The sequence below is a fragment of the Nothoprocta perdicaria genome, unplaced genomic scaffold (genome assembly GCF_003342845.1).
Source record: "Nothoprocta perdicaria isolate Ctin4 unplaced genomic scaffold, notPer1 scaffold_0, whole genome shotgun sequence".
In the NCBI taxonomy this organism is placed as follows: Eukaryota; Metazoa; Chordata; class Aves; order Tinamiformes; family Tinamidae; genus Nothoprocta; species Nothoprocta perdicaria.
The window spans coordinates 13,930,081-13,942,038 of NW_020454092.1; the positions used below are offsets into that span (position 1 = coordinate 13,930,081).

An 11,958-nucleotide genomic window follows, 5' to 3' on the forward strand; every position below is an offset into this window, starting at 1 on the left:
GCCCGCGCCCCCCTAGCGCCAGCTGGGCCCGCTCGGCTCGGGCCGAGGCACCACGTGACTCCCGCGGGGCCGCTGCCATCTTTGTTGGGGGCAGCCGAAGCTGCGGAACCTGCCCACGGGGGAGAGGGCGGGGAGCGGGGGTGGGGGGTGTGCGCGCTCGGGCGGGGGCGGGAGGTAGTCGTGCCGCGTCACGTGACGGCGCCGCCGGCCTGTGAGGAGCCGCTGCCGGAGCTTGGCGCCAAAGGCGGGGGGCGGGGCCGGCGGGGAAAGGCGGGAAAGCGCCCATTGTCTGCGCGAGGGGGAGGGGGGGCTCCGGCAGGGGCCGGGCCGCTCGGCGCAGCCTCCGTCCCGAGCCCGTGTTGCCTCCTTGCCTTGCAGGATGGAAGAGGAACTGGCTGCCCCGTCCACGTCCGCGGAGAAAACAGACAGGTAAGTAAGTGCAGGCTGGAGCTGCTCGCAAAACCCCGGCTTCCGGGCTGCGTCGGCTCCAAGGATCAGCGTAACGACTCCTTTATTCCCTAAGAATGAAATGGAAAGCCTTGGAGCTAGGACTCGGATCTGCTGTTTTTCTCAGCAGCGTCAGGCTGCACGATGGGAAGTCGCAGCCTGTCCTTGCGCCTTGCTCTGAGTGTCTTGGTATCAGCTGGAACACTTCGGTGTTCAGTGTCGTATCGAGTCACGTGGCTCTCAATGCACATTGTGTTTAAGTGCATTGTTTAAGGGGAGCAGTGTCATGACCCCTTCTGTCACCTTGCAGCAACTGGTTGTCTGTCATTGATCGCCAAAGCTACAGGGTGGTCCGCCTAAAACGGAGGCACCGAGTGTCACACATGTGACTTGTTCCATATGTGAAAGTAACTTGGCTTTGGAGGCTGAAGGCAAGTTTTTCTGATGTCTCATTTTGATTATGCGAAAACTAACAGAATCTTGTATTCTGGTTTTCCAGTATGGATGTGGATGGAGAATCCAAGAAGCTATTGGGCTTAGGACAGAAACACTTGGTAATGGGAAATATTCCAGCTGCTGTAAATGCATTCCAAGAAGCTGCTAGTTTATTGTAAGTAATAAGATGCTCTCTGTGTTTTCATAGGTCTAGGGTTTCAGCTTGAGTGTATGGATGGGCTTAAACATGGAAGGTTTTGTTTTCTACCTTGCATAGTTTGCTGCTTTTGTAATACTGTTGAGGAGGGTACAAATTATGACAGGGTGGTACTTGACCATTTTGTGATGATATTGGTCAGTCTTTGAGGGCGATAATTTCTGGGGTTCCTCAAATAGTTATGGTTGGATGGTCATGAAAACCAGCTCAAGATTAGTGAGAAGAATGTTCAGTACTTGCTCGAAAGTGGGGGGGATAAACTAAGGAGCTCCTTCTTCCTGTCCAGGAGTTTTTAGTAGCTCTTAAGTTGAATATCAAAATCTAAGAAGGACCCCGACCCAGAATAATGCTTTGTTACCTTTGTAGGGGTAAAAAATATGGTGAGACAGCGAATGAGTGTGCAGAAGCTTTTTTTTACTATGGAAAATCTCTTCTAGAGTTGGCCAGGTACGTTAATGGTTCTTCATTTATAGTGTATCCATAGAGGTATTGTACATTTCCTCTGGGTGACTTACACCTGCAAGCGATTGATGCCTCCCCTGCTGGGGAGGGAGGAATGAAAGGCTGTTTTTAAGAGGCTGTTCAGTTTGATCACTGCGGGTGAGAAGTGACACTGGAAGCAACAAGATGTTTTTCAGTGGAAAACTAGTCAGTCCATAGTAGTGTGTTCCTATTTGATTCTATTTGGTAGCAGAAACAGTTTGTTTTTAAGTAAACATATGGCAAGTATCCATGTTTCTCTGGAGGGAAGTGTTACCTACCAAGTACCCACGTATTTTCAGAAAACAACCACCCTGACAATTCCTATTTACCTGACAGAACTTTGTGATCAAGAGTCTGGCTGGAATAATGGGACCTCATGCTACTGCAGGAAGGATCCCACTGGAAGGATGGACTGGATGGGCCTGTGTGTCTCACTGTGTTGCATTTGAAGCAGTGTGAATATAAAAGCCGAGGCATAACAAACTCTTATTCCCCATAGAATGGAAAATGGTGTATTGGGAAATGCCTTGGAAGGGGTACAGGTTGAAGAGGAAGGAGAAAAAGCTGAAGATGAATCTGTGTCTCCAACTGTTGATGGTATGTAAAGCTGAGTTCTGTGTGATGGAAATACTTAGTTTTTTTTTTTTTTTGTCTAAATGATCTGTGTTTAGTTAATGACTCGCCTAGATAGCCTGAATCATTGTATTGATACACTTGGCCTTAATGGATGACTTTTGTTCAATCTTTACACAAGTTTGGAGGAACAAAACCTCCAAAACTTCTGTGAGGAATTGATCACTTAAAGCACGTGTGAAGGGTCACCAGATGCTGTGTCCTGAAATGCTGCATTCAGACTTTAAGTTTCACAATCAACTTGAACTGCTTTGTAAGCTTGCAGCCGTGCAGTGTATGTGGTAGAACAGGTCAGTCTCTGTTTTGGGGAAGAGCCCAAGAACAATAACTATCCTATGCTACCTGCAGCTGGAGGTAATACAGGAATTCCTGTCAGTCCAGGCTATTAAGAAAAACTTGGTGCCTCTTGCTTAGCTCTGACTAAAAATGCTACTGCACAGAAATGCACCCTGCTTGAGCGGCTGCTTGCAATAATTCAGTCTGGGGGAGGGATTTGCTTAGCTCATGTTGCACCGTTGGTTGTGTCCTAATATGTTACTTCAAAAACATCTTTTTAAGGAAAGTTACTTAACTTGATGACAAACCAACACTGGAGGGTCTGAGGGGTGGTATTTTCAGTGCCCATTTAATGCTTTTATCACTAAACTCGAAGACATGTTTATGCTTCCTCAATCATGTAGAAGAAGCAAGGGAGGAGTTGAGAGAGCAGGTATATAACGCCATGGGGGAAAAAGAAGAGTCCAAAAAACCTACAGAGGAGTCTCCAGTACTAACTGAAAAGGAAAACAAAGGAGAAGACATTGAAATGGAAGAGGTGTCAGAAGAAAAAGCAGGAGGAGAAGTGACTGCTGACATGGAAGTAAAATCTGAAGAGGCTGGAGAGAAGACGGAGGCTTCTGTGAAAAAAGTAATTCTGGAAGAGCGTGAGCAACAAATAGCTGTGGAAAAGGAGACTACAAAAGGAGAGAAAGCTGGGGAAGATAAAATTGTGGGGAAGGAGCAAAAGATAGCACCTGAAGAGAAAGTGAAGGAAGCAAGTGAGGAGAAAGAAAATGTGTTGGATAAGGAGGCCAAGGCAGCTGTGGAAGAGGCTGAAACTGCAGAAAAAGCAAAAGCAGCTGTGGAAGAGAAGGGAGTGGCAGGAGAGCAAACAGCAGAAACAGCAGAAAAGGAGATAGAGACCCCTGTGAAAAAGGGCAAGGCTGTGGAAGGGCGGGCAGAGGCAGCTGTGGAAGAGGACACGACAGCACAAGATGCGACAGCAGAGGCAGCAGTCACTGTGGAACAGAAAGCAGCTGCAGAAGGGCAGGCAGAGGCAGCTGAGCAGGAGAAGGTGGAAGAGAAAGAAGAGCAGGTTGAAACAGCTGCAGAAGAGAAAACAGCTGAACCTGAAGAGGCAGAGTCCTCAAAGGCATCAGTGCCTGCAGAGGGTAAAGAGCCTTCTAAGGACACAGAAGAAAAGGCTGAAGTAGCTGCTAAGGTAGAAAAAGAGGAAAAGAAAGATGACCTGATGGAAGAGGGTGATGGTGCTAAGGTAGAAAAAGAAGAAAAAGATGACCAGATGGAAGAGGGAGAAGGTAACAGTGAGGAGAAAAGTGCTTTTGTGTGGATGCCTTGATGGATTTGACTGGCTAACACTGGGGTAAAAAATGTTCCATTCAGAATTTTCTGTTTGCCTTAGAATAAGGAAAAGGCACGGTGAAGGGGCCCTTGAAGGGTATTTACATCCAAATAACTGGTTTCAGTTAAATTTCAAGGAACAGTGAATAGCTTCCATTTCTTTAGACTAACGCTTAACTAACTGCAAAGCAAACCTTTTAAAGCAAACTTACAGCATTGTGAAATGTGTAAGTAACAGCTAGGCTGGTGGAGAATACTGAATGGATGGTCACTTGCATGCATCTGGGTTCATTGCACTAACCTTTAAATAATTTGGAGCACAAGTTGCCTCTGGTTATAACCTCATTATTTAAATCAGTGGAGCAGAAAAAGCAAACAGCTGAACACATAATGAAATAGTAAATCTGTTTCTGCAAAACAAAGGAACTCTGGATGAATCAAAAATGGTAATCAAAAATGAAAACTTAGTTGGCAAATCTATACTTAACTAGCCTGGAATCTGGTGGCTTATTGCTTCTGTTCAGCACAGTCTCCTAGCCATTGGGCTCTTTCTGCCATTCTGCATCCCTGCTTATATTACAGATTTATTTCAGGATCACATTAAGTAATCTAGCAAAACTTTTACTCTTAAGACTGTGGTCTTAAAGAGTTTGTCTTGCACAGGTTACTTGATAAGCTGGTCAGTAGCTCACCTGCTTGGGAGAAGCCTTATTTAGATGTTGCAAACTTAATAGTTCTGGACACTCACAGGACTTGTATTGCTGAAGACAGAACACATTCAAACTAGTGAAGCAGTGTACTACAAACTAGTAGAATAGCTGTCTGCTCTTAATCCTGTGAAAGGCTGTTTCTGGAAGCATAGTTCTTCATCTTGTTTGAACTATTAGTGTGTAGTGAATATCTTGATCTGGTGCCTTGTCAACCCAGATTCTCGCTACTTAAAATGGACTAACTTCCTACCATCTCCTCTGTTTGACCTTTGAGATTGTCCTCTGTAGGTTTGGCCTTGTCAGGGATAGGTACTTACTTTGGGGAAGTCGGATCGATTTGCAAATTCTCTGATCTTCCCAAGGGTAAAGTTTCCATTGCTCTGGAATTAGTCTCTGGTCATGATTCTGTAGGGGATTCTCTGTTGTAGCCTGTCGTGTCTTTTCTGGCACACAAGTCAACTGATACTTCAAAGCAATTAGCCAGGTTCCTTCACTACCTGTTCTGCCAAAACCCTTCCTACTGGCAAAGCAGTTCATGCAAAACAGATTGACAGTAACCTAAGTTAAATCAGCCCTGCACAATGGCAATTTCATTAATAACATTGTGGCCTAAATGTCTGAAATAGGAAACACTAATGAGCTCAGAAGGAGGTTTTATTTGTGCACAGCTTGGCAGGTATCTTGCTGAAAACACTTGTTGTTCATAGCATGAAGGTCCAGCAACTGAGAGAGACCTCTAGGGCTGCTCAGGATCCAGTGGCTTCAGTGGGAGTTCAGTGCATTTGTGAGAACCCATTTCTAGGTAAGTTAGCACTCCAGAAAGGATGAAGCTTAAATTGAAACAGCTGCTAAGACAACCTGGAAATACCTTTATGTGAAGCACCTAATGTTTTCAGCAAGATGGCTGCTGCTGACTGATAAGAGAATTTGATGTTATCTGTGTTCTTATATCACACTTTTAACCTTTCACTGAAGGATGCAGGCAGGATATATTCTGTTCTGCCTGGCTCCATGTAAAGCATGTTGGTAACAAGCATTCTCATCCATCTCCTTTCCTTGTAGAAGCAGAAGAATCAGAAGAGGATGATAAAGAAAATGACAAAGCTGAAGACAAGGAGAATGAATTGACAGAAGAAAAGGTGAGGTTGTTGATCAGCCACTCTTGGCTGATCTGTCAAAGTCCTGGTAATGACCTAAAGTTTTAGATAAAACAAAGGTGAACATGTTTCCTGGTTTGAGATGGGGAAGTGGGGGTGTTGGAGAAGTAATACTTGTCTGACCTGACATCTGTTGGACTAGTTGGACTTTACCCTTGGAATACTAAAATTTGAGTGGGTTTTTTTGTCTTTTGTTTTAAAAACAAGCAAACAAAAGCCTAGACTTTTGTTTGGGAATTAGTGTTCCTTAAGGAAGGAATGGTATTAGGCACAATTTGCTTTATAGGACCTTGTTCATCTTTGCAAGGTTATGGCTTATCTAGTCTGATGCATAGACTGCAAGCATTTGTTTCAATAATACAGCTGGCAAATGTGAGGGCAGGCCAGCTTCAGCAGGTAAAGCTGCTCTAGCTTGTCCCTGAAGTTGTCTGTAGCAGATTCTTCTCTGCTTGCTTTGCTGTGCTTTGAAGGTACCTAGTCCAATATCCTGATTAGGATGAGAATTAAGTAGAAAGTCTTAATGTTACTTAAACCTGAGGAGTTGTCTGCCCCTGCAGCAGGCTGTTTTATTGGAGTTCAAACAGCTGATTTTAAAACATGGAACAAACTCCTCTAACTTTTGGCTTGTCTTAATAGTAACTCAAAAGCCAGTCTTGTTCTAATAATAGAAGTCCTTGGTGTCTTGTTATTTCTGAAAATTAAGGGCATATCAACTAACTACACATGCTTTTATTAAACTTGAAAGCCTTCACTACAAGCAGAATTCCAGTTGATATAATAACTGCTTGTGTAGTTTTTAATTTTTTTTCTTGCATCAAATGTAAACAGTTTATTGCAAGAAGGACAATTTACTCCTTGAGGACACTGCTTAGGAACTTAGTGTTGCTGTCGTGATATGTAAGCCAACTATTTAATTTTAACACTTTCCTGTGCTTTACAGGAAAGTGAGGAAGATGAAGTTGGAAATCTTGAGCTAGCCTGGGACATGCTGGAGTTGGCAAAAGTAATCTACAAAAGGTAAAAAGGTCATCCCCATTTGCATCTGTTGAAGAAACTCCAAGGAAATTGTTTGGGAGGGGACATAAGTAGCTAGTAAATGTTATATTATGATCAGAATTTGAAAATAACACTTTCTGTTTCTTTTAGGCAAGAAACAAAAGAAGCTCAGCTCCATGCAGCTCAGGCTCATCTAAAGCTAGGAGAAGTTAGCATCGAATCTGGTAAAAACAGTAATTCTTATATACAAAGTGCTGATCTAATCTGCTTTCTGCTGATCTATTCCATCCCTTAAACTGAACAGATTTAGGTTAAGATTAAATATATATAAAATTATGCTAGTGCAGCCATGTGAAGTTTTGGTATAAGTAGATGACAAGCTAGTACCTTAAACTGGATATATATGTATCATTCCAGAACAGGAGAAGACTTGAGTTCAAAACTCATTGCATTACTAGATAGAAGACCAGGCTGTTTTCAGCTTTGTGGGGACGGTCTGTTTAGCTTCAGAAACTAGAAAAGACCCTTTATTTGAAGCACTGAATCACTGACTGTAGTGGGAAGTGTCAGGTACCAAGGTGCTGTCATAAAGGCTGCAAGTCAGGAGGACTGTTCTCCTGGACTCCTCAAGATGCTGGAGAACAGTCAGCAATGGCCCCAGAATCTTAGCCATCAGAAGGGAGTGGGGAGCCAGACTCAGCTTTGTGTCTCAAAGGTGTCTTATCTGCTATTCTTCTATAAACCTGCAAGTTTTTTCTTCTTACCATTCCTTCTATTTTGTTAAATCCAAGGAGAGGGTCATCTCTCTGACAAGCACGGCAATAATATGTCAGGCTTCTGGTCTAGGGCTACCACGTGGGGGTTGTTCTATGTCACTGTCATGCTGTCAGTGAGAGCATGGCTGGAAAGTGGCTTGTGACTATGCTTAGTTCCAAATTCAAGCTGCAGTTTTATAAAGTATTGCTGCAATTCACGGCAGCAAGTCAAACAATAAAAAATGTCTGCTTTTAACTTAGCTGCTCAGCTTGCTGTGTTTAGTGAATGGCTGAAATGTTCTATTGAAATAAGTAGAGGAACTCTAAACTGTTCTTTGAGTGGGAGGCAGTGTTGGACCAAGTGTTGTCACTTGATAATCTTGAAGCAAGGCTGTGGCTGAACTCAAGGCTTTCCTTCTGTAGTAGTTCTCAGAATATATTAAAAACTGCAGTAATACCTGTAGCAGCTGAATAGGGAGGCACATCTTTTGTAAATAAATGCATGTGTCTAAAGACTTGATATCTTTCTCCTATAGAAAACTACACACAGGCTATAGAAGAGTTTCAGGCCTGCCTGGCCCTACAGCACAAGTACCTGGAGGCTCACGACCGCTTCCTAGCCGAAAGTCACTACCAGTTGGCCTTGGCCTACCACTACAACAGCCAGTTTGATGAGGCAGTGCTGCAGTTCGGTAAATCCATGGAAGTCATTGACAAGAGACTGGGTAAGTGGATGTGTAGAACTGTCTAGCAAGTGGGATAGCTCATATAAGTCTAAGAAGAATTTGTTTAACTTTGGCTTACTACTTTGCCATGCAGATCTGTAACAGCCTGATAGCAGCTGCAGATCAACTGCTATACTATTAGCGGTTATATTACTATTACTTTTTAGTAATAGTAATATAGTAATTACTATTAGACTATAGTAATGTCACAGTTGTCTAAGCAGCCTTTCTTAGTGGACTCTTGCAGTTGTATATGTAGATAACTGAACTGCTGTTGGGGTTTTGTGTTTTGTTCTTTCTGCCATAACTGTGTCTTCCTAGCTATGCTTACTGAACGAATAAAGAAAACAGAAAGTGGGTCTCCTGAAGATGAGAAGGAGATTGAAGAACTGAAGGGGCTGCTTCCTGAAATCAAAGAAAAAATAGAGGATTCAAAGGAGTCTCAAAAGAGTGCAAGAGTAGCTGAGCTGGCACTGAAAGCAACTTTGGTTAGTATGTCCTTTTATTTCATTTTAACAGTCTTTCAGCAAGACTTGAAGTAAAACCAGTGGTCAGACTGTATCACAGTTATAGCTAGTGGTTACTCTCAAATGATGAGATGAGGGCTATGACTGAGGAAGAGAGCTGACTTTAAAGGGCTGAAGTTTTTCCTTCGCTAAAGTAGTGTATGTGATCTTGTGTAAATCAAAAGTCAAAACTTGTTTACTCACCAGTTCTTTTTTTTAAGGTTGGAACTACATCTGGCTTTGCACAAAAAGAAGATGGTGGTTCTGCTTCCACAGTAAGTTAAATGTCTAAGGATTCCTGTCTCCTTTAAGGATTTCTCTTTGCTGATTACAGTATCAGCTGATACTGATGCTGTAATTTCTGTCTTGTAATAGATTCCCGTAAGAAAACCAGCTGATGGAGCATCTCAGTGTGTTACAGACATCTCTCACCTAGTCAGGAAAAAGGTGTGTCCTGAAATGACTAGTTGGGCAAACGGTTTATTTTGGAATACTACTGGCTTGCTCTGTAATTGGATTTCTTGGCTTAGAAGTTAATATTAACCCAGTACTGCAATGCTCAGAAGAAATCTAAAAACTAAAACCAGAAATGGTGCATAAATCTCCTTTCCACTGGGAACCATCCAGCCTCTTGGAAACAAGTTGTTGGTGATCCGGCACCCTGCCTGACCCCCACTGCTCTAACTTTGGAGCTGTGTGGGGCTTCTGCAGGGCTCTCTGAACAAGTGTCCTGCTCTGCTGAGGACTGTGGAGAGGAGCAGGGCCCTACAAAACTTGAGAAGGTCAAGCAACCAGGCTGGGTTGGGTTCCCTTACTTCCGAGTGGAAATGACAGATTGGACTTGGAAGTGGCAAAGCCAGTGTAACGTGCAGCAATGCTACTGTTCTCTGTTGAGAGAACAAAACATACTGAACATAAGGTTCCTTTAAAGGTTGTAGCCTTCTGTCAAAGCTATTCATCAGTTTCACTATCCCATATGGAATCTTTTTGGCTTTGTTTGCTGTTGTGGCACAGCATGGCTGTCTGCCTATGTTGAATTAGCCTCTTTCAGTCTAGATTTGCTTGGAACAACTTGGAAGCTCCTGATTTGCTTTACCTAGGTGGCTGCGCATGCGCTAGATACACCCATATCCATCCACTTTCAGTGGTTATCTAGCTCAGGGGTAGGATGCTTTGGTGAACTAGAACTGAGAATAACTTGGTACAACAGGTATTTGTATGTAAATAATATTTTCCTGGAAATCCTTTGGAACAGTGAACTTTATACCAGAGCTTTAGTTGAATCTTAACAATTAAACTATCTGTCTAGAACCTATCAAATAGAAGTTGAATGGATAATGCACAGGGACACCTAGATGCTACCTTTACAAGTATTTAAGCTTGCATTTGTGCAGAGTGAAGACTAAACAATTTTGTCCCCAGAGGAAACCAGAGGAAGAGCCTCAACAGGGAGACAATGAAGCCAAGAAATCTAAACCAGAACCGGCTGTCAATGGTGGTGGTGCTGATGCTGCCCCCAGTGGAAATGAGGTTGCAGAGAAAATGGAAGAGGAGGTGGGCAGTTGAGTCAGGAGGCTGAGACTTGTGTGTTTCCTTCTCTGTGCAGGCATGCTTTTGTGCCTGGTAAATGGGTTAGCTGTTGCCTGCTGGTCTTCATGAGGCTTCCCTGGTAACTTGGGCAATATTCCCCAGTTGGCAGGGTGCATGTTGTACCAAGGTGTCTGAGAGTTTGCTTTCCAGCTGAGTAACTGGAGAGCTTTGGGGTGGGACATACAGTGGGCATCTGGGTGTTTGAGTTGATGCTAAAGCATTTTTATGAAATAATACTCCTGGGTTTTAATACCTCCTTGTTGGGCTATAGTCATTAGCATTGGTATTTAAGCAAAGCATGCATAGTTGGTTAAGCCTTCTAGTGCATGAATTGACACTGTCCTAAAGTGTTTTGGTTTAAAAAGTAAATGTTTGTTTCTTTTTTCTTCAGACAGAGAAAAGGCCACAAGTGGAATCAGGGGCTGCAGTTGAAAGCACAGTATGATAATTCCTTAACCTGGGACACTCCTCTCCTTACAAGGAAAATGGTTTTGTATATAGTGTATTTTTTCACTTTTTGGCAACTTTTGTATGACTTCAATAAAGATTGTAAGCAAATTCTCAGGGCCTTGATTCTTTCTGGTACAAGCTGCACTTGCTGGTTTGTAAAAGCTACTCGGCTTAGCCTTAAAGCATCTCTCTTCCTCACACATACTCAACTTCTATCTCTTTCCTCTTGGATATAGGGTACTTTAACCTTTCTTTGGGAAAGGACATAGTCTTCACTGTTCTCAAGCTTAAGCCTGAGTGTAACTATTAACCTTGACTGTCAATGTCTTAGTGAATAATGGAGTGAAAGGCAGGTGCTAGAATTCAGCAGCTTCTAGGTGAGCTCTTCCGGGACATGGGAAGGCTGTTTGAATTAGCTGTGAGTTCACTTACCTTCAACTCCATCAGCCTGTTGTAGAAAGATTTTGTGAAGTCCAAAGTAGTCAGAGAAGTGAACAGCCAGGCCTTGAAGCCATTTATTAAACACTCAGTGTACCCAGCTGTGGCCTTTCCCTTCTTTGCTGGGAGTTGATGGCCTATGTGGTAGAGCTGTATTAAACTTCACCTGGAAAGGGTGTGGGGGTGGGATTGTGTCCTAGGGGAAGAAAAATGAGGAAAAGGAGAGGAGGAAGAGAGAGAGGGGAGGGGGGGGGAAGAAAAAGGAGGTGTGGGTTCTAGCCTCCTCCAAAGCTAAGCTGTAAGGGCAGGCTGACCTGGCGGAGGGTTGGGGAAGGGGAGGACCCTCTGCTTTCCTGGTCACAGGGCAGAGGAGCTGAGACTGAATTAAGGTCTGTGCCTGTTTCCCACTTGGTATCTTCTCTTGCTGCAGCCCTAGTCTCAAGCCCCAGGTTGGCAGCTTTCACATTTTTCCATTCCCTTTTAAAGCTGGTGGTTAATAAAGCCCCTCTTCCCGCTTGGAGTGCAGTGGCTCACCTGTGGGCTGGTCCAGGCTGGTCCAGCAGCTCCTGTGCTGGAGGAGGATCCTCAAGGATGGTATACGGCAGAAGTGGGAAGACAGGAGGAGCCAGTGGGCAGCTGGGAGCTGAGGCCCTGCCTGTGGCCAATGGATGGAGTGGCTGGGAAAGGGGGGAAAAGGGGCATGGAATGAGGGACCTGCCTCTACCCTCCCAAGGGATGGGATGCAATGGAGAAAGCCTCCCAGAGCCCCCAGGAAGGGCAAGAGCCGGAGCCAGGG

The 11,958-nt window shown here is 43.9% G+C and overlaps 1 protein-coding gene across 1 annotated transcript in view; it reads left to right on the forward strand.

Annotated features, from left to right (window-relative positions):
• Positions 1-10,799, forward strand: part of NASP (nuclear autoantigenic sperm protein) — an 11,132-nt gene extending 333 nt beyond the window's left edge. Inside the window, exons 2-15 of the mRNA XM_026033617.1 lie at positions 379-429; positions 947-1,057; positions 1,466-1,546; positions 2,082-2,179; positions 2,896-3,792; positions 5,608-5,684; positions 6,643-6,719; positions 6,849-6,922; positions 7,990-8,178; positions 8,500-8,666; positions 8,906-8,959; positions 9,060-9,131; positions 10,107-10,238; positions 10,666-10,799. Coding sequence (XP_025889402.1) covers positions 379-429; positions 947-1,057; positions 1,466-1,546; positions 2,082-2,179; positions 2,896-3,792; positions 5,608-5,684; positions 6,643-6,719; positions 6,849-6,922; positions 7,990-8,178; positions 8,500-8,666; positions 8,906-8,959; positions 9,060-9,131; positions 10,107-10,238; positions 10,666-10,719 — 2,134 coding nt within the window. The 3' untranslated portion in view covers positions 10,720-10,799. The remainder of the gene's footprint in view (positions 1-378; positions 430-946; positions 1,058-1,465; positions 1,547-2,081; positions 2,180-2,895; positions 3,793-5,607; positions 5,685-6,642; positions 6,720-6,848; positions 6,923-7,989; positions 8,179-8,499; positions 8,667-8,905; positions 8,960-9,059; positions 9,132-10,106; positions 10,239-10,665) is intronic.
• The last annotated feature ends 1,159 nt before the right edge of the window (positions 10,800-11,958 follow it).